Below are 20,422 nucleotides of genomic sequence, written 5' to 3'. Positions count from 1 at the left end.
TCAATGATTTGATTATTCTCTCCATCATGGATGACCTCACAACCTTATTTCAGTCTAAGATTCTGCTCATTAGATTGTAGATTCAAAGAGCATGGAATGTCTTTTTCATGGGTTAATTCATTACAAACAGTGGGACACAAGGGATAGTGAGTTGAATAAGTATTACTTATGAAATAATCTTCACGAGAAATCAAATGATTGGTCGACGTATCTAGGCAACCATCAGCACATACATTAGTAGAATCATTGTTTTCAAGATGGTGATTTCCTATGGCTTTGGGTTGATTAAGAGATTTGATCTCATTTGATTGGCTGCTGAGATCACTAGATTCTAAATTAGCCAAGAATGAAGGAATATCATCTTGACATAGAGGATTTTGAAAAAGAGAAGAGATATTAAAACCATATTCACACTCCTATCTCCCTAGCTGGGAAATGTGACCGTTTGGTACTTGATAAGAATTTGGACCAACAAATTGAAAATTAAAACTATTCGAAGAACTAGTCAGTGGAGGAGATTGATCAAGTGGATCAAGGTACGAAGGGTCATGACATGCATATGATAGAGGATGACATGTGTACCTTGAAGGAATAATATCGTCAGTCAAATAATATTCAAGGTTAGGACTATGCACATCAATGTCATCTAAAGGAGTCAATAGATCGATCTTCACCTATTATTTCATGGGATTAGAACAACATTCTGAATTTCTTGGATGAGACCTTGATCACCGTAAGGAAAAATAGGAAGGATAAATGGATCAATAATTCAATTTTCAGATTTCGCAATGCCAACTTCAAAAGGAGGAGGAGAGGGGATAAAATGAGTGGTTGATTCCTCCTCTAAGATTAGAGATGTGTCATGATTAAAGGTTGGAAGAGCACTATTAACCAAGGATTCAAGTTTAGATTTCTTCAAGGATATTTAAACCAAGTGTTCAAACGTTTCCTTGAAGAAATCCCATCCACATCTTCTTAAGTAAACTCATAGCATAGGTGAAGAAATCTATTAGTTAAATCCTCTATTGATTAATCATACTTCACTTTGAGTTGATTAATTATTTCATAACATCTTGGTAATCATACCTATTGAAGGCTTGATGAAGCTCCTTGAAGATTTGTTCAAATGAATGAATAGAAGTCGATGGTAAGGTATGGCACCAAATTTTAACTCGACCTTCAAGAGTGATAGTGAATAGTATACAAGAAACATCTTCACATTTGATTTCATGAGATTCACAAAACTAAAGAAATTCAAATGTATGCTCATCTATGGATATTGCACCCTCGCCATCAAACTTTAATTGAGACAAGTTGTATAAAAGTTCCACGAGGATTGAAATTCTAATATTGGATCTATTAAAAAAACATCTTGGGAGTATGGTTTGGGAATGAGCCATTCAAGGTAAGGAATTTAGAATAGATTCACTGGGCTTAGTGTGTCATTTGGCTCTCCTTCTAGTGCCAAATTTTGATGGTACTAGAAATCCATCAACCAAGGGGGTCTCCTCGGTATGAAGTCCCAATTAGACCTCACACCGTTTGGAGTAGGAACCCCAACCATAAATACAATTGGTTTCCATTTACCCTTAGGAAAATTCCTTGGCTGAAATTATTAATATAAGAGATTATACAAACAATCATTGAAAGAATAAAGTAAGTTTACTTTGTGAGGAATACAAATGCAATGTATATAAGGTACTTTCATGAGAAGGAAGAGGAAGTGGGCCTCTAGAAGAAAAGTAATAGTACTATCCTAAAAGAGAAACAAAAGAACATAAGAGGATCGTTAGTTAACCTGCAAAGTAGTTCACAAGACAAAAACGATCATAAAAGAAAGTAATAATGCACATTCAACAAGATAAATACCAAATCCAAAAAAATAGCTCATTTTCATTAGTATGTCTTAACATGAACATACGTCGTAAACAATGAAAGAATAATTTAACAATCATTCACGACATATGCATGAAAGTGCACCAGCTCTAAGAGCTTCATATATTAACTGAAAGTCCCAAGATATACAATTACAATGGTTCCACACTAGACCCAATAGTCAAACATTAAGTCACCACTTGCTCCTCCAAAGAAACATCGTCTCTCCTATGGCAAGCTAGAGACGCCAAGGTGGAAAGTTCAAGTCCCAAAATTCCCTTCTCTTGACTTATGAGTGTGAATTTATAACAAATGAAGTGACTCTCCACCTCCCATGTGACTCTTGACCTCCCTCATGACTCTTGAGATTCTACAATAACTTTTTGAATTCTTACATGACCTTTGAATTTCTATATGACTTTAGAACTTTACTAGTGACGTTTCACATTCCATGTGGGACCCTTTGGCTTCCACACATTTTACAATTTATCATTCTTGAAAATACAATAATTACATCCACATATGATGTGGCAAGAGACATTGACACATATGACCTTTTGGTTTCACTTGTACTGGCCATGACTTGGCAATGATGACATGAAACTTCATGACGATGTGACAACGCTAAGTTCTTCTCTTTGTTGCTATGACTTTGACTTCTTCATGATAGATATTTTCTTGTTCTACATCTTCATCCTCCAAAGATTTTGGATGAGTATCAGAACCTTCCAAGTCGACATATTTGGCTTGATCCAATCTCCATTTGTGTTCTTCATGATGGTTCTTCCTTTGCTTCTTCTTCATAACTGTCCTCCTATAGCCTCTCCTTAATGGCCTCTCTTGTATATTCATTATAAGTATTGCATATGTTTCATATTCATCCTCTTAGAGATTGTATGATATGGAGTCTTCCTTGTGATTTTGATCTTCAATCTTCCATTGTGATCTTGTGTCCCTTCATTTTCTTACTTGATAATATCTTTGTCTCTTCATCTTCACAAGTGTGTTTTTGCATGATATCCTTGGCATCCTCCTTGAGCATCATTCTATCATATCAATATACAGTACCTGCAGATGAAATTCACTCATGACAATACAACTTGAGTCTAGAAATCTAATATTCTAACTTCTTCATGTATTTCAATATTTGAACCTAGGATAGAGTGCAAGACTGAGGAGGGGGCTTAGGGATTGCACAGTGTGTAGTTCTAGAAGGCAGTGATGGAGGTTTGGTCACTGTGACAATGCAATGTGCAGTAACTCTAAGGTAGGGAAGACGAAATGCGTTTTTGAGGTAATCAGTGAGGCAAGGGAGAAGGCTTGCTCACTATGATTGTGCAGTGCACATTTATGGAAGGAAACTCAGTGAGACATTGAGAAATACTTTCTTACTGTGATTGTGCAATGTGCAATGGCTGAGGGACTAGAAGAATGAACTACGAAATTGAGGGAGGCAATGATGCAGTTAGGCAGGCTTTCTCACTGTGATTACGTAATGTGTAGTTCATGGAACACTGAGCTAGATTATTGTGCAGTTGTGAAACTCAGGGAGACAATGAGGCCTGACTATTGAAAGAGAATTTTGTAGTTTAAGGAAGAGGAGGCAAAGGCTGTGCATTTTGATTATGCAATGCGCAGTCCTTGGAGGCAGTGAATGTGTAGTGCGTAGTTCTAGGAGGCAAGGGTGCTTCGTTTTGACATTAAGATTGCGTTTGCATTTCAACTTTTCGGAGCATTAAGCCATCAATATGTCAAAATGAAACAAATTAATTGTGCAAACAGGTGGTCCATAACAGAACATTTTCCCGTAATGGAGTGATCTGGAGAATTGAAGCTTATCGTTTTGCAAATGTTAAAATTGTCCCTGAAGCAAAGAATTTCCGCTGTTTGATTTAACATAAAATTAGGATTTAGATTTCGAATATAGATTTCTTGTTCCCCTGTTTGATTTAACATAGGTTTTAGGATTCCTTTGGAACACAAGTTTTCTGAAGCTCTAAATTTTTTCGCTTCATCTGACCACTGCAGGCCTCTAGGTTCGTCCTTTTAGGTCGGAAGAATTGATAATAATTGGCGACAAAAATAAATACAAGCAATCAAGCTAAAATACTTAATCGGATAGGAAGCCAGAACTACTCTCTTGCTTTTTGCTTCAGACTAGAATTTAGGGTATGGGTTGGTAGGCTTCATTCTCAAAACTTGCCATTGAAATATGCAAGGGAATTGCACAGAAGCTACAAACACTAACAGTTAAAATATGATAATCTGTTTATATCTAAAGCCAGAAATGCATTTGCAGGTTCACACATTTCCTTTATTGTTTACATCTATCGGGATCATATGTTGAAATTTAACCCCGCAGAAGGAATTATTTTTATTTCTGAACGAGATCCTGCGTTCTGATTACTTTCTTTGTCAGTCCATGGACTTGTGATCGAGGGCTTTGCTGATTGTTGTCACAGAATTCAAGACAGTCGAAGGCATCCAAAACCGAGGTTAGAGCGGAATTGGTGTGAATTTTTGAGGGATGGGTTGCGTATCTTCCAAGAGAATTTTAAGGTCAACCAGTTTCCAAGAGATTTTGAAGCGGCCATTTCCTCCGGTCACAGCGATACCGATACTAGATGACTTGGTCCTAGCAAACAGCCATGAATTTGTTGCTCTGATTTGCAAGGCCAATAAGCTTGCCAAGAAACTTCCAGCTCCATCAGAGCCAGAGAATGTACTTCCTTTTATCAGCAAATATTCTGAAGGTGAGCCCTTTTCTTGCTTTGCTTGTTGAAATTCGTCTCTTCGTTATTTTTCAGAGGTAAAGAAATTTGATTTATCTATTGGCATATGATCTGATTTCGAGTGACTCAAATACACTATCAAAATTTTAATTCAACTTGAAATGGTTGCCTTTCCTTTTTTCTTTTTCGTTTTTTCTAAATTGCTTTGTGTGAACTCAAGCACCAGTAGTGAGCCCACTCATCAGGTAAATGGCCTTTTAAAGGTGAACCACTAATCACTAGCAATTTCCTTTGCGAAGCTGGTGTGATAGGGTCCTCTTCCATTAAAATCGCCTAAAACTTGCACCTGCCTCGTCTGCTTATTTGTAGTTGTGGGCAGTTCACCCTGAGGGGGACCGGACATGTCATAACTTCACCCCTGAATCAGGAGTCTACTGGAAACCTTACCTCTTTAAGAAATTTGAGTATTCATCAAATCTTTGGTTTGCAACAAGCATAAACTGATCAAGATTACAAGCACTGACATACTGAAACATTTACAGGTGAAAGGCTTATTACTGAAAACCATGTTAGAGTGAACTCAGATCTGCAATCGGAGAGTTCGTTGAAAGAAGAAAAATTAGAAAAACACGAAGCTGTAGAGGGAGAATCAGAAGAATACAAGCCTACAGAGGAGGACAAAACAGAGGTCATTTTTACATGGGAACTATTGGAAGGCCTTGACTATGGAGAAAGGTATCATGTTTCTATGAAAACTGGGTCAGATTCTGATTCACTTTCTGCTAACAGTAGTGACATACACGAGGAAATGACTGACAAGAGTTCTCCGCCAAGGATTTCAATAGCCAAATCTCTGGAAAGTTTTCATACTGTGGAGGAATATGATGCTTTTCTTGCCAGGAGGAAGAGTCTACCCCTTTGGGATAGAAACTCCAAAAGGCATCTTTATTATTCAGGACATGAGCACATAGAAACTATCAATGAATTTAGCTCGACTTCACAATCTAGCCTGTCTTCATGTCCATCACTTTCACTCACTGAAAGAAACATGATTCCAGTTGTTATTAATTGGAGAGAGGAGTCAGAAGATGATGATGATTGCTCTTTCGAGATCTCTGTCCTGCAGCCCTCTTTTGATCTAAGTGACACGAATACTGATGTTAACAGTTACATCCCACAGACACCTTCAGAAAACAATAGCAGTGAGGACAACGATGGCATCACACTGACAGTTTCAGAAAACAACAGCAGTAAGGAAAACAATGGCCTCGCAAAAACAGTTACACAAAACAATAGCAGGGAGGAAAACAATGGCATCGCACAGACAATTGCAGAGAACAGTGGCAATCAGGAAAACAATCGCAGGGTGGAGACGAGTATAGGAATCACTGGTCTGGCAGAGGCAAATTTAGAAAAAGATCAACCCACAGAGACAAATTCAGGTGAAAGAAGAATGCATGTAAGAGCTAAGCCGAATGATCTTGGCGGTATCAGTATTCCAAGAACTCCCGAGTTTTCTGCAGTTGGAAGCTTGAAAGAGTGGCTGACGGGTGGAGGGCATATTTATTCACCAGGTGTGTCTACTGAATTGTCATTAGGCTATTTTGAATTTTGGGATAAATCATGTAAGGCCAATGATACTGGTAACTCTGGTCAGCCATCAGGTGATGGAGCTAAAGTTGAAACAGATTATTGCCCTGTTTTGAATATCGATGACAAATTAGCAAACGATGGAGATTCAAGTGTTTACTCTGATTCTGGGGTTTCTGCCATAGAGAATAAAAAATGGGACTATCCCCTTTTTGACCCAGAGCTGTTAGCCTTATTTGAGAAGGCTCTTCAGGAGCTGTCCGAAGAGGAACAACATCTATTGAGGCAATTAGATGAGGATTCAAATTTACCGTGCAGAAAATCATGTGCAAAAGACAATGAAGATAATCTACAGGATAGCAGCAGGACAGAGGACACCGAAAGGAAAAATACCTGTCTTTCAAATGACGGAGAATTTTGATCTTCAAGATCCCTGGATATTAGAGAAGTTTTGGCAACAGTTCTGTGACAGTATACGAGCGCAAGTTGGTTTGTGATATTATAAAGCATAACATGCAATATGAACAGTCAGAACTAGTCACAAGGAGCTATTCCATCTCAAGCACACCATCCAAATAAGAAAATGTTCTGAAAATGTTTTTGATATCGAAGTCAGATTGTTTATGTATTGTTGATAGTTACAGTCCAATTTTACAATTGTACCCGTGTAGTAGGCATGACATACGGATAACTGATTCCTTAGCATTTGGTTTTAGGAAAAAACTCCAGTAATACCTTAACTTCTGTTTTCTGTGAAGAGAACAGCAGCCAGATTAAATTTGTATTATTGGAATTCAGAAGCATCTCTCAGCTTGCAGAGTTATTTAAAGAACTCGGATTGGCATATTTGAATTGATGCAATCAGTAAGGCACGATGTTTATCTGTTTCACACTTTTTGTGAATGAGTGATATAGGAGTATGCGCTTTCAACACTGGGATTTCCATTAAATAATCAGTGCAGAGCTGGAGTTGCCTTGAAATAGAATGCAAAGTTCAATACCCTTCTCAATTCCAATTAGGAGCCTTGGAATGGGGATGTGAACATCTATTGTTCTATATCTAGCTTTTTAATTGTAAACTCAATGTTCTTGGTAAGTTTCAGGATATGTAAAGAGCATGGTTAAGAAGAATAGAGGGTCAATCTATCTGTAGCTTTTTAATTGTAAACTCAATGTTCTTGCTAAGTTTCAGGATATGTAAAGAGCATGGTTAAGAAGAATAGAGGGTCAAGCTAATGTTTTGTAGTCTTTTCAGTTTAATCCTTTGAAGTGTTTCAAACAATCTTGCACATCCCTACCAAGGATCTTCAAGAACAACAGAAAGCTGGATGTAATAACTAGATTTCATATGCTTGTCCTATTTGTACTGGTTAGGAGGAAAAAAAAACTATTTCGATATAATGATTCCTTAGCATTATAGCTTCCTGTAAACCAGCACAAACCGTCAGAAGAATTGCATTCTCATAGTGTGAAAATGTTATAACAATACGGAGATCATGTTATATTGCACCATTTTATAGGTCTATGTACCGGCGATGTTCAGTAATCAGACTCAGAACACCAGATGTTTCTGTGATTAAGCTTTGCATGTGTTCAGTTAGCCAACACTTGTATCAGTAAACATGAGAGTTCTTTAGGTATATATGAGAGTTGTTTAGGTGTTGGAGGTGAATCTTGTTAATAAATTATTTGTTATAGTAAACTTGGTCAACCGTGTTTAGGTTTATATTTGTTATGATACATTTGATTTAGTCATATAATCAATTTACAGTGGATTGGATTGCTTATGGGTTCAAAGTTTTTGTAACCCATAAATATAATTTTTTTTTAAAATTATTTATTAGTTAGTGAAATTATTAATTATTGTTGGAGTAATTGTAACATTTAATTATTAATTATTATCATTATTAGTATAATTGTAACACTCATTTTATTGGGAATCAATTATGTGAATTAATAGTTACTCTGGAAACATGGATTAATTATTCACTCAAAGTAATGATAAAGGTTTGGCAGTTTACTAGTACCCGCCAATTTTAGTGTAAGAATTTGGAAATTTACTAATACTAAAAAGTTTGGTGTAATGGAAAATACCAACATTAGAAATCAATTACATAAACTTTTTTTTTTTTTAAATGGGAAGGGCTACTTCCCTTAAGAAGCATTTATGGGCCCTCTTTTTTTGTACATTATATGTGTCAGTGACAGCCATCACATCAGAACTTTTTCACATTACAACCACATATAGGCAAATATATGTTGCAGCCCAGTTGAAATATATCGGGATCGAACGTTGATGGTGTGCCAACAAGCCAAGCCATGCACTCGCGTGCTAATTACATAAACTTATCACCCAAAAAAACTAACCACAGCTATAAACATAAGATTAATTGCCAATTCAAAATAATAATAAATATTTGGAAATTTACAACTACTTATAAATTTTACTTAAAAAAAAATCTACTATAAAATAATAAATCAAAACATACCAACTAAATCAATTCCACTATTTACACTGAAGAGACTCCCAATACCGACTAACTAATCAATTTCAATATTACACTTACAGAGGCTCCAGGGAGCAAAACCAGAGATTATTTTTTTGAGGTAGAAGGTCTGCCCATATTCTAGGTCAAGCTGAAAAGTGCTTTTTTTCACCAATAGTTGCAACCAACCAGCCTCCACTAAGAGCCGCCCAACATTATCAAATAATTTTCTATCCGCTTTGGTCTTGAGCTGTCTTTCGGTTATTTAGTTGTCAGTTCTTAATCCTTCATTTTTGGTGTAAAGAAAAAGAGTTGTTCCCGACAGATCTAGCTTTTGACGTCAAGTTAAAGCTACAGATCAAGCTTTTGACTTCAAGTTAAAGCTCGTAAAGCGTATATATTCAAAAATACATTTTGGGAATGTTTTGCCCATAAATTTATTTCAGTATTTAACTTCCCTAAAATATCGTATGCGTATAAAAACTTATTACATAAAAATTTAAGGTTGAAATTTTCATATTCGTTAAATATTATTTAACTTCCTTCAAAATTCATATACATTGAAAAACTTATTACATAAAAATGAATTCATATACATTGGAAAATTTGTGACATAAAAATTCCCATAGTTAACTTTTATTTAATGTTGAAATTTTCATTTTTTTAACTATTAAACTTTTTAGTATGCATAAAACACACACATATATATATATATATATATATATTTTGGGTGTGGATGCATTGATATTCTCACTAAAGAAAAGAGTGTCAGAAAATTTTGATTTTGAATTTTTGAGAGTTTAGTGGTAGGGTTAGGGTTTTTTTTCTCTTTCAGTCTTGTGTTGGATTCTACATACAAATAGAGATTGCATGGCAAAGATTCTTTGAACATGAATCCAAAGGCAGGAGGGGCCCACCCCTCCTTTGGAAGTGCTCTCACTAGTAGGCCTTTTCATGGTGAAGTAAAATTGGTTATTGAAAGGGGATCCTCAAGTTTTTCACAAATGCTTATTCTAGGTGATAAGTGTCAAATGGGTATGGGGTCAATGTATCCCTAAGGCCTCTCAAAACCCTAGATTTATCATCCAAACGAGATGTCTAGATGATCATAGGAAGTGCATGAGAGATCATGCTTTTATTTCCAAGTTTATAGGGATTCGACTTATGGAGAAGGAATTGGAACGTTGGATATAACATAAACGGTAACCAAAGGGAGAGGTCAATTTGAGATTGGGGCCAAAAGGATTCTTCACAATTATTTTCTCCAATGTCGAAGATAAATCTCAAACCTTTGAGGGAGAGCCCTATTTCTACAACAATGTGGGCCTCTATATCAAACATTGGGAAGCATGTTTTAACCCTGATAAGGAGGAATTGACAACAACGCTGATATGGGTAAGATTGTATTCACTTCTAGTCAATTTTTGGATACCGGAAATTCTAGAAGGGATAGGGAAAATGTCAAGGTATTTTTTCAAAGTCTCAAAGGTCACCAAAGGGGGGAAAACATGTCATATGTCAGGTTGTGTGTATATATGAATATTTCTCAGTCGTTACCATATTCCATCGAGCTAGATTATCAAGGAGAAGTATGGAAACAACATTTAGACTACGAACATGTTCCATTTAGATGTTGGATCTATCATGAGCATGGTCACTTGATAAGAGAATGCCCATTAAGACGGAAGGAACAAGTAATAAGAGGTCAGATTCCAAATGATGACCTCACCAAGTTCATAACAAGGAGACAACCACAAGAACCAGAGCTCTCCTAACTCAAAGGTGATGGAGGAGAAGAACCCCTTTCAACACTGGAGGCCATGGAGGAAGATTCTCAAAACATGGAGGACACTCAAAGGGGCATGACACCTACAAAACAAACTCTAGACAAAAATGCGCTAAACTGCAAATTTGAGGAGGAGAATATACAAGGGAGTTTTGATTTTTATGCACTATCAGGTTTTGAGGAAGTAGCTTCTTTGCTGAAACAAAAGTCAACAAACCTCTCATAAGAGGAGAGGTTTTTAGTTACCTTGGTGAATGAATAGGCTCAACAAGATTTGGGAGACTTGGATAAGGAAAATAGAGAACTCTCTGCAAATTCTTATCTTCAATGGAAAATGAAGTGATGAAACTTGGTAGGGGACTCAGTAGCCCAATCATTCCAAGCCTTTAAGGAGAAGGGAAAAGAAATTCTCCTCAAGGTCCTTACCAAAGAATCAAAGAAGAAGGTGAATAAACCGAAGGAAGCAAGACAAAACATTGGAGCAAACCAGGTCATTCCGGATCAAGCAACAACCTTGACAGAAATTCCATCGTCACTACCCAAAATCTCATCATGAATATAATATCATGGAATATACGAGGGCTTAATAGCAAGGGGAAACAATGACACCTCAGAGAACAAATTAGAAAGGAAAATGCAACTATTGTTATATTCACGAAACACAATTAATAGGGGAAAAGAGGATCAAAACTGTAGGCAATTGTTGGAAAGGATGCAAGTCGATGTCTCTAGCTGCGAGGGGTAATGCACGAGGCCTAGTTGTCTGGTGAAATCCAAATGAAGTAGTTTTCCAAGACTGGTAATCTATCGCTTGAATTCTTACAAACAACTTAGATATATTGGGACGAAAGACATCGTTTTCTTACCAGTAGTCTATGGCCCTCTCGGTGTAAGGGATAAGAGGGTTTTTTTTGTAGCAACTATAGGAGATAAAACAAATGATAGGGAATTCCCTATGGGTGGTTGGAGGATATTTCAATCTCATGAGAGGAGAAAAAAGGAGGTGTTCATAGGTTATACCAAGTATCAGTTGATTTTGATGGGTATATTGAAAAATTGCACCTTGTAGACATTCTATAAAACAATGGGCTTTTCACCTGGAATAACCATCGTGGAGGCGGAAACCATATATCCTGCCATTTGGATCACTTTCTATTATTAGAGGAAGTTTTACAAAAGAACATATTTGTAGAAGCTTCAATTTTGCCTTGTATGGGGTTGGATCACTGGCTCATTCAATTGGAACTAGATTTTAAAAGGCCCCATTAAATCATTTGTTCCATTTTGAAAGCTTTTGGATTCAAACAAAAAGTGTTGTAGAATTGTTAGACAAATGGTGGAAGGAGTTGGACATCTAAGGTACTAATAAAATATACACATTCCAACTCAAACTAAAAGTGTTGAAGTATAGGATCAAACATTGGAATAAGCATGTCTTTGGAAACATTTTTGAAGACAAGAAAGCATTGGAAAGGAAAATTTCAAGTATTCAACAAAAACTTATTCTTGAAGGCAGATCTACAGAGTTGGCAGTGATAAAGACAACGACTCTTCAAAATTTAGAGCACAGAAGGCAACAAGAAGAGACACTATGGAAATAAAAGTTGAGGATATAATGGCTCAGGGATGGAGATCATAATTCAAAGTTCTTGCATAATGCTATGATTCAACAATGCTATAATAATAGAATTTTTTGTCTCATTGGATAGGACGGGGAAAGAAAACTACAACATGAAGAAATAGAAAGTGAATTGGTAAATTATTTTAATGATATATTGACTGAGAAATGCTTAGGTAGATAAATAGCTATAAACACAATTCTTCAACATATACCAAGAATTCTCAATAATGAAAAAATATTGTGTTAATGATACCAATCTCCTTGTTAGAGATTGAAATGGTGGTTATGAACATGCCGAAGAATAAGGCCCCTGGGCTGGATGGATTTATGATGAATTTATTTCAGGCGTATTAGGGGTTCTTAGGTAAGGAGATACATGAGCCATTGAGGAATCAAGGCAGACCAAATGTATGCACACAACACTAAACACAACATTCTTTCCTCTAGCTCTAAAAGTAGGTCATTTGGAGAGCCGTGAGGGTTTCAGACCTATTTCTCTATGCAATGTGCTATATAAAATTATTTTAATTGTAATAATTAACATATTGAAACCATTGGAATTCTTCCAATATTAGTATCTCCGACCAAAACCAGATTTGTAGAGGGGTGTCAGATTGCGGATGATGCTTTTGTGATGCATGAAATTATCCCTTCTTTGAGGGTGTCAAAATGTCTAGGTATGATTATTAAAGTTGACTTATCTAAGGCTTACGATAGAATAAGTTGGACATATTTACTATGGGCTCTACGAGCTTATATATTTTCAGAACAATGGTTAGCATGGGGGTTGTCTCTTATCTCGTCAATATTCTTCTCTATCTTGATTAATGGTTCACCTTCTCAAACTTTTCATCCTTCAAGAGGGTTGAGGTAGGGTGATACTTTCTCATTGCTTCTCTTTATGTTAGCTATGAAGGAATTTGACAAATGTTTCAAAAAGCATGTGAATTAGGACACATTTATGGCCTCAGCTTGTATGGGGTTGATTGTTGTCGCTGCTACAACACCCTCCAAAATTTTGGCTTACATCCAAATTTCACAGCCTAATTTAACCTTGCATGTTGTTCTCACAATTAATAAGTCTCATCCCGTGTGTTTTCTCTAAGTCTTCTAGTCCCTTTTGGAAGAAAACCAAAGTGTCATCTTTTGGCATGGGAAGTGTCATATGTCATATAAGTGGAGTTATGGTTTGCTTCAAGGGGTAAATTTGGTGTTAATGAGTCATATTTATCATATATACATGTATTACACTCATTCCCAAAGTTTTATGCACTATCACACAAGTGTCTTCATTGTCGTCGCAAAAGTGTACCTTTAGTGTTGCACTTGGAGGAAGTTGGTGTATTGCCATCACATTGAGGGGATCGTGTTATTATTGTCTTCTGAGTGATAAATTTTGTGTTGTTGACTATTTTAAGTATGTGATCATGTTCAGGTTTTGTCCTTGTTCACTTTGACCTCACTGATCCCACACTTAGCTAAATCCTAAAAAGTTATTTCCTGAGAAACATGACTTCACTCAACCCTCTGGAGTTGTGCACTTCATAGTCTTAACCCTCAAGCTCAGACCTTGCCTCTTGCAACTGCACAGTGTGCAACTCCTACCTCCCAAAACTGCATATTACGTAGTCTCAATGCTCAACCTTGGACCCTTAAGCTCCATAAATGCATAGTTCAACCTCCCAGTCAGCTCCTTCTGTGCACTACACATTGTCAAGCGTCAATTTTTCAGTCTGCCTACATAAATTGTGCAACTGTGTAAACCCTATGCCTCTCTCCTTCCATAATTGTGCAATGGGAAACCACAAGCCCCAAGCCTACCTACTTGAGCTCCTCAACTGCGTAGTCACCCTACCCTCGGCTTCCTAAACTGCACACTACGTAGTCTCAAGCCTTAGTTCTGACTCCTGACCTATAGAAATGCGCACTACGCAATCCCTGAGTCAGTCTCCCAGTCCAACATCTAGTTCTAGTTTATTTTGTGATTTTCATGAAGCATGTTAGACTAGGATTTTTTGGACTTATGTCGTCTTGTCATGAGTTGTTTCCAGTTGCATGTATTGTATCTTATCATGTTATGATGATGATGAAGGAGAAGAAGAAGGAGACCATGCTAGAAGATACCTATGTATCTATAAAGATAAGTTGATCATTGAAGAAAAGATAAAGGGATAGCAGGTTGTGACAGTAGCTGGAGATCAAGATCATAGTAAAAACTCCTTACCTTCAAAGCCTTATGGAGGAGGAAGAAGAATAGCATGCACCATCTTTCAAGAAGATGCAAACATAGCAACAAAAATAATGGCTTGACATTTCCATATCATCATGCAGTCCATTTCATCAATGTCATGACATGTCTTGTCAAGGTGTCATGTCAAGTTTTTATATGAGTAATAAATTTAATGTAAAGTGGAAGTCCAAGAGTCATCTATAGAATGTGAAAAGTCATGAAGGAATCAAAAGGTCATATGCAAGTCAAACATTCATGAGGGTAGTCCAAGAGTCACAAGGGAGGTGAAGAGTCACCCCATTTGTTATATATACACCCTCATAGTTCATGAAAATGACTTTTCACCTTGGCTCCTCCTACTAGGCATTATAGAGGAAGATAGTTCTTTTGGAGGAGCAAGTGGCTGATCTAATGCTTCACTATTGGAGCGAGTAGTGTTCATTTGTACCGATGTATCTTAGAAATTTTTCTTAATACTTGAAGCTCGTTGAGACAGAACACTTTCATTCGTACGTTGTAAATGTTGTAAGACTATTCTTTAAATGTTTGCAGATATATGTTGTTTTCATTTGTACTAAAGAAATTGAACTATTTTGGCGACTTTGGTTGATAGGTCACTATAATACTAGTGTATTCCCTTATTATTATTGTCATTGTAGCCCCTTATTTTTATTGTTGTGCCCATGTTTTCCCCATATTTTTATTATTGTGCCCCATAGAAGCCCACTATTGTTATTAATGTGCCCTTACATTATTATTGTTATGTCAACTTTGATTATTCTGTGACCCTTTAGATTCCGCTATATATAAAGGAGGCCTTGTCATTTGTATCATCCAATAATTGTTGATTTGTGTAATTTAAAGGAGGTTTACCCTTCAAAGAGGTTGATTTTGAAGTCGTTGATCCATCTCTTTCTTCTATTTTGTGAGCTAGTTGCATAACAATTGGTATCAAGGGTTTGGATTCTAGGGTTTCACTGCTTCAAATAGGCCATTATGGAATTTTCCTATAACGTTTTTTCTATGACACTTCAGAAGCTAAAATTAAAACCCATTTGAGATGAATTTGTGATGAACCACGTGACTGAATTTCAGATCTTGTATCGCTATATTTTTGGATATATAAACTGAGGAAGCTAGGGTTTTTGCAGGCTCTTGAATTCGATCTCAAACAGGGCACCTTGGGAAAATCGTAATAACTTTCTCTCTGAGTATCAAATTCAAATTTTGTAATAAGTGTTAGAAATAGGACGGAATTAGGCCATCATACAAGTTCGCTCTACTGAATCGGTCTATAATTAGGCCATCGCGAGAGATTAGGAATAACTCTTGCTTGGAGAATCCAATCATGATAAGACTTGTGGGGTTGGAAATAAGACTCAGAGGGTTATTATAGGATGAATTTTTAGAACTTGAAGATTCTAAATTATAGAGTTATAGTCGTTTCAAGAAGAGTTCATACAAAGCGGAAAAAAAAGGTGTGTAGTTTTTTTTTAAATTTGCATAAGTTTTATTTGAGAAAGTAGTTTGAAGTGATTCAGAGGGCATTGTGAAGCATAATTATCATTCATTGATGACCCGAATAAAAAATGGAAACACCTAGTAAGAAACCCGAGATATCTACTATGACACATGAAGAAGAGGAGGAAATCCAACATGATATATCAAAATTACGAGACCAAGTGCAACAAATTTCACTCTCACAAAAAGTAACTGAAGCTAAGATGGATGGTTTAAAGAATGGAATGGAAACTAAGATGGATGGCATGGAAGCTAATATGGATGGTATAGAAGAAAAACTTAAAGGAAACATGGAAGATTTGAAGAAATATTTGACAAAGTTTCTACAAGAAATGCTTACTAATGGTGAAAGGGTAGTAAAGGAAACTCATGATGAGAACAAAATAAATGTTAGTCATGATTTCATAGGCTCTAACATTGGATTGAGGGCCCACCATGTTCCAAAGATCGATATGAGGAAGTTTGACGGCAAGGATCCTGTAACATGGATACTATAGATGGAGCAATATTTCGAACTCCATAATGTGCAAAACACAAAAAAGGTACGCATTGCAACTTTATATTTGGAACCCAATCAGTTTGTATGGTATCGATGGCTTTTCTCTCATAAACAAATTGTTGCTTGGGTAATTTTAATGAAATAAATGATAGCACATTATGAGGATACAAAACACAACACCTTTTCTGGCCAATTGATAAATCTCAAAAAAAAGGGTTCAATGGTAGAGCACATTGAGGACTTCCAAAAATTTAATATAAGTGTAAAATATATTCTAGAGGAGCATATGATTGATGTGTTCATAGGTACATTAAAGGATAACATCCAACATGAGTTCACCTTTGGGAACTTGATTCATTGGATAAGGCATTCAGGTTGGCAAGAAAAATTGAAAGAAAAATTATGGCAACAAGGAAGCCTACCACTCACAACTAGAAATATGGAAGTGTTGTTTCCCCTAGCCTTCCACAACCTACAAGGTTGACACCACAACAATTAGAAGAAAAAATAGCAAAAGGGCTTTGTTATAGTTGTGATAGAAAATACACTAAAGGTGATAATTGTGACGAGAAGAAATTATTTTACATATATTGTGAAGAGGAGGAAGAAAAGGAACAAGAAACATCAAAAGAAGAGGATACACACCAGGAACAAACCCTAGAGAAAGAAGAAAATCTGACCATATCTTGTAATGCATTGGCCGCCACTCCTCAAACTATCAAGATAGAAGGACATATCAAGAAGAAAAAGGTAATAGTGTTGATTGATTCGGGCAGTACCCATAATTTTATTCATTGTAAGATAGGCAAGGAATTGAATTGCTTCCTATATCCAACACCAGAGTGTCAAGTGGTGGTTGCAAATGGAGGAACCGTAAATTGCTCTGGAAAGTGCCATAATATCAAGCTATCCATGGGAGAATATCTGTTGAATAGTCCAATGCTTTCCATTCCAATGGGTGGTGTTGATGTTGTACTAGGAGTCCAATGGCTATAATCTTTGGGTACGATAAATTTTAATTTTCAAGAACTTTTCTTGAAATTTTCTTCAGAAGAAAAGGAAGTTGAATTAAGGGGTATCACAAGGAAATCGGGAAAGATAATTATCTCTAATGACATGAAAAAGCTTCTAAAGAAATAAAAACAAGGCGTAATTGTACAATTATGATCGCTAGAGGTTCCCACATCGAAATCATCTATTTCTCGAGATCTCCAAAAATTCTTGGACAATCATTCCACGATATTTGAGACTCCCAAAGGCCTCCCACCTATTCGTGATCATGATCATGCTATTCATTTTATTCCAGGAAGTGTTCCTCCAAACATCAGTCCTTACAAATATCCCTATATACAAAAGAGTGAAATTGAACGCATGGTTGTAGAAATGCTAGAAGCTAGTATAATTCAACCTAGTCAAAGTTCTTTCTCTGCTCCAGTAGTATTAGTGCAAAAGAAGGATGGATGATGGTGCATGTATCTGTATTATAGGGAGCTCAACAAGCTCACTATTAAAGCTAAATTTCCCATTCTTGTCATTGATGAATTATTGGATGAATTGCATGGAGCAATTTACTTCACCAAGTTGGACCTTCCTTCAGGATATCATCAAATCAGAATGAAGACTGAAGACATTCCAAAAACAACATTTAGAACTCATGAGGGTCATTATGAATTTTTGGTCATGCCTTTGGCCTTACCAATGCACCTTCTACATTTCAAGGTTTGATGAATTCCATTTCCAAACCCTTCCTTAGAAAATTTGGGTTAGTATTTTTTGACGATATACTAATCTACAACAAGTCTTGGAAGGATCATGTTCAACATGTTGACATAGTGCTCAGACTATTGGAGGAGAAACAATTATATGCAAAAACCTCCAAATGTTTCTTTGGAGTACAAGAGGTGAAATATTTGGGTCATATTGTATCTCATGAAGGTGTTAAGGTAGACCCTAGAAAAATTAAAGCCATCAAGGAATGGAAAATCCCCACATCCATAAAGCAACTGCGAGGATTTATTGGGTTGACAGGGTATTATCACAAGTTTGTTAAGAATTATGGGAGAATAACAGCACCTCTAACAACATTATTGGAGAAAGATGCATTTTCTTGCACTCCAAAAGCAACAAAGGACTTTGAACATCTTAAGAGGCAATTTTCCAAGCATCGGTCTTAGCTACGTCAGAATTCACAAAAACCTATATTATGGAATGTGATGCCTCAGGAAATGAAATTGGTGTTGTTTTAATGCAAGAAGAAAAACCCATTTCTTTCAAAAGTCATCCAATCAAAGGAAAGTATTTACACAAAGCTATTTATGAGAAGGAAATGTTAGCAATACTACATCCACTTAAGAAATGGCAACCTTACCTAATGGGAAGACACTTCAAGGTAAAAATAGATCATGATAGTCTTAAATACTTTTTAGAACAAAGATTATCTTTAGAAGAACAATGAAAATGGGTCACAAATATGTTGGGTGATGACTTTGAAATCATCTAAAAAAAAGGGAAGCAAAATGTTGGTGCAGATGCACTGTCAAGAAAGGATGAGGATGTGGAAGCATTGCTTTGTGCCATTTCTATTATCCAACCAGATTGGATAAACGAAGCAAGGGATGAATGGAAGAATAAGGAAGAGGTGTGGGCACTCATTCAAAAGTTGCAACAAGATTCTAGTACATATGATACATTTAGCTGGAAAAATGATTTGTTATGGTACAAAGATCGCTTATACCTCTGTAAGAATTCCCAACTCAAACAAAGATTCTTCTGGAATTGCACACTTCTCCCTTAGGAGGGCATTCAACATTTTTAAAAACTTACCATAGGGTTAAGAAGGATTTTTTTGGGATGGCCTTAAATCTGATATTCAAAATTTTGTGGTGGAATATTTGGTTTGCCAACAAAATAAAGTTTAGACAATTAAGACCCCAAGTCTATTGCAACCTTTATCCATTCCAAGTCAATGTTGGGAGGAGGTTTCAATGGATTTTAGCACGGGTTTACCCAAGTCCAAAGGAAAGAGTGTCATCATGGTGGTAGTTGGTAGGCTCACCAAATATGCACACTTTTGTGCATTATCTCATCCATTTAAAACCAATGTAATTGCTACTACATTTATGGAAACAATTAAAAGCTACATGGAAACCCAAATATTATTGTAAGCGACAGAGATCCTATTTTCACTGGAAATTTTCGGACACAATTATTTTCTTGTTTGGGTACTATGTTAGCTCATAGCTCATCTTATCATCCTCAATCTGATGGGAAAACTGAGATAGTGAGAAAATGTTTGGAAGGGTATCTTCATTTCTTTGTATCTGATAAACAAACACAATGGGTCAAATGGTTGCCTCTGGCTGAATCTTGGTATAACACTTCCTTCCATACCGCAGAAAAAATGATCCCATTTATGGATGTCATCCACCATCCATCACATCATATTTAAGAGAAAATTCTAAGGTTCAAGTAGTGGAAAATCACATTGAGCATCAACAAAAAGTTCTCCAACTCTTAAAGGATAACCTCACTTTGGTGCATAATAGAATGAAACAACATGCAGATCAATATCGTAGTGAAATAAGTTTTGATGTAGGTAACTGGGTATTTCTACGACTACAACCATACAAACAAATGTCCCTCAAGTAAGCTAAGAAGGATAATAAATTATCACCAAAGTATTATGGTCTGTACAAGGTGTTCCAAACGATTGCTACTATAACATACAAATTGGAACTTCCTGCATCTTCCTGAGTGCACCCAATTTTCCATGTTTCATTCTTAAAGAAGGTTATATGTGACAAGCTCTTAGTTCAAACAATTTTTCCAGAACTTGACGAGGAAGGAAAAATCATATTGGAACCTGAAGCAGTGACAGAAATAAGAACTTCACAACTACAAAATTGGTCAATTTCAGAGTATCTCATCAAGTGGAAGAATTTACCCGCTGAAGATTCCACATGGGAGGATGATAATTTTATACAGAAGCATCCAGAGCTACTCAAGTGTTGAGGAAAACACTTTTTTGAAGGAGAGAGTCATGTTAGGTCCCTATAATACTAGTGTATTCCCTTATTATTATT

At 36.3% G+C, this 20,422-nt stretch overlaps 2 protein-coding genes across 3 annotated transcripts in view; both read left to right on the top strand.

Annotated features, from left to right (window-relative positions):
- The window catches only part of LOC149172163 (uncharacterized), a 36,691-nt gene extending 29,648 nt beyond the window's left edge, over positions 1 to 7,043 (top strand). For both annotated transcript variants that reach the window (XM_089424218.1, XM_089424219.1), the window contains exons 2-3: positions 4,338 to 4,628; positions 5,150 to 7,043. In XM_089424218.1, coding sequence (XP_089280344.1) covers positions 4,403 to 4,628; positions 5,150 to 6,618 — 1,695 coding nt within the window. In that variant the 5' untranslated portion in view covers positions 4,338 to 4,402 and the 3' untranslated portion in view covers positions 6,619 to 7,043. The remainder of the gene's footprint in view (positions 1 to 4,337; positions 4,629 to 5,149) is intronic.
- Positions 7,044 to 10,074: 3,031 nt separating this feature from the next.
- The window catches only part of LOC149172162 (uncharacterized), a 46,740-nt gene continuing 36,392 nt past the window's right edge, over positions 10,075 to 20,422 (top strand). Inside the window, exon 1 of the mRNA XM_089426224.1 lies at positions 10,075 to 10,149. Within this exon, the coding sequence (XP_089282350.1) occupies positions 10,075 to 10,149 (75 nt within the window). The remainder of the gene's footprint in view (positions 10,150 to 20,422) is intronic.

The sequence above is a fragment of the Pinus tabuliformis genome, chromosome 4_2, assembly GCF_031772625.1.
Source record: "Pinus tabuliformis cultivar Carrire ecotype Pingquan chromosome 4_2, CPIR1, whole genome shotgun sequence".
NCBI classification, from domain to species: Eukaryota; Viridiplantae; Streptophyta; class Pinopsida; order Pinales; family Pinaceae; genus Pinus; species Pinus tabuliformis.
Note: the sequence above shows the minus strand (reverse complement) of the source record. Positions and strands in the feature narration are given on the sequence as shown.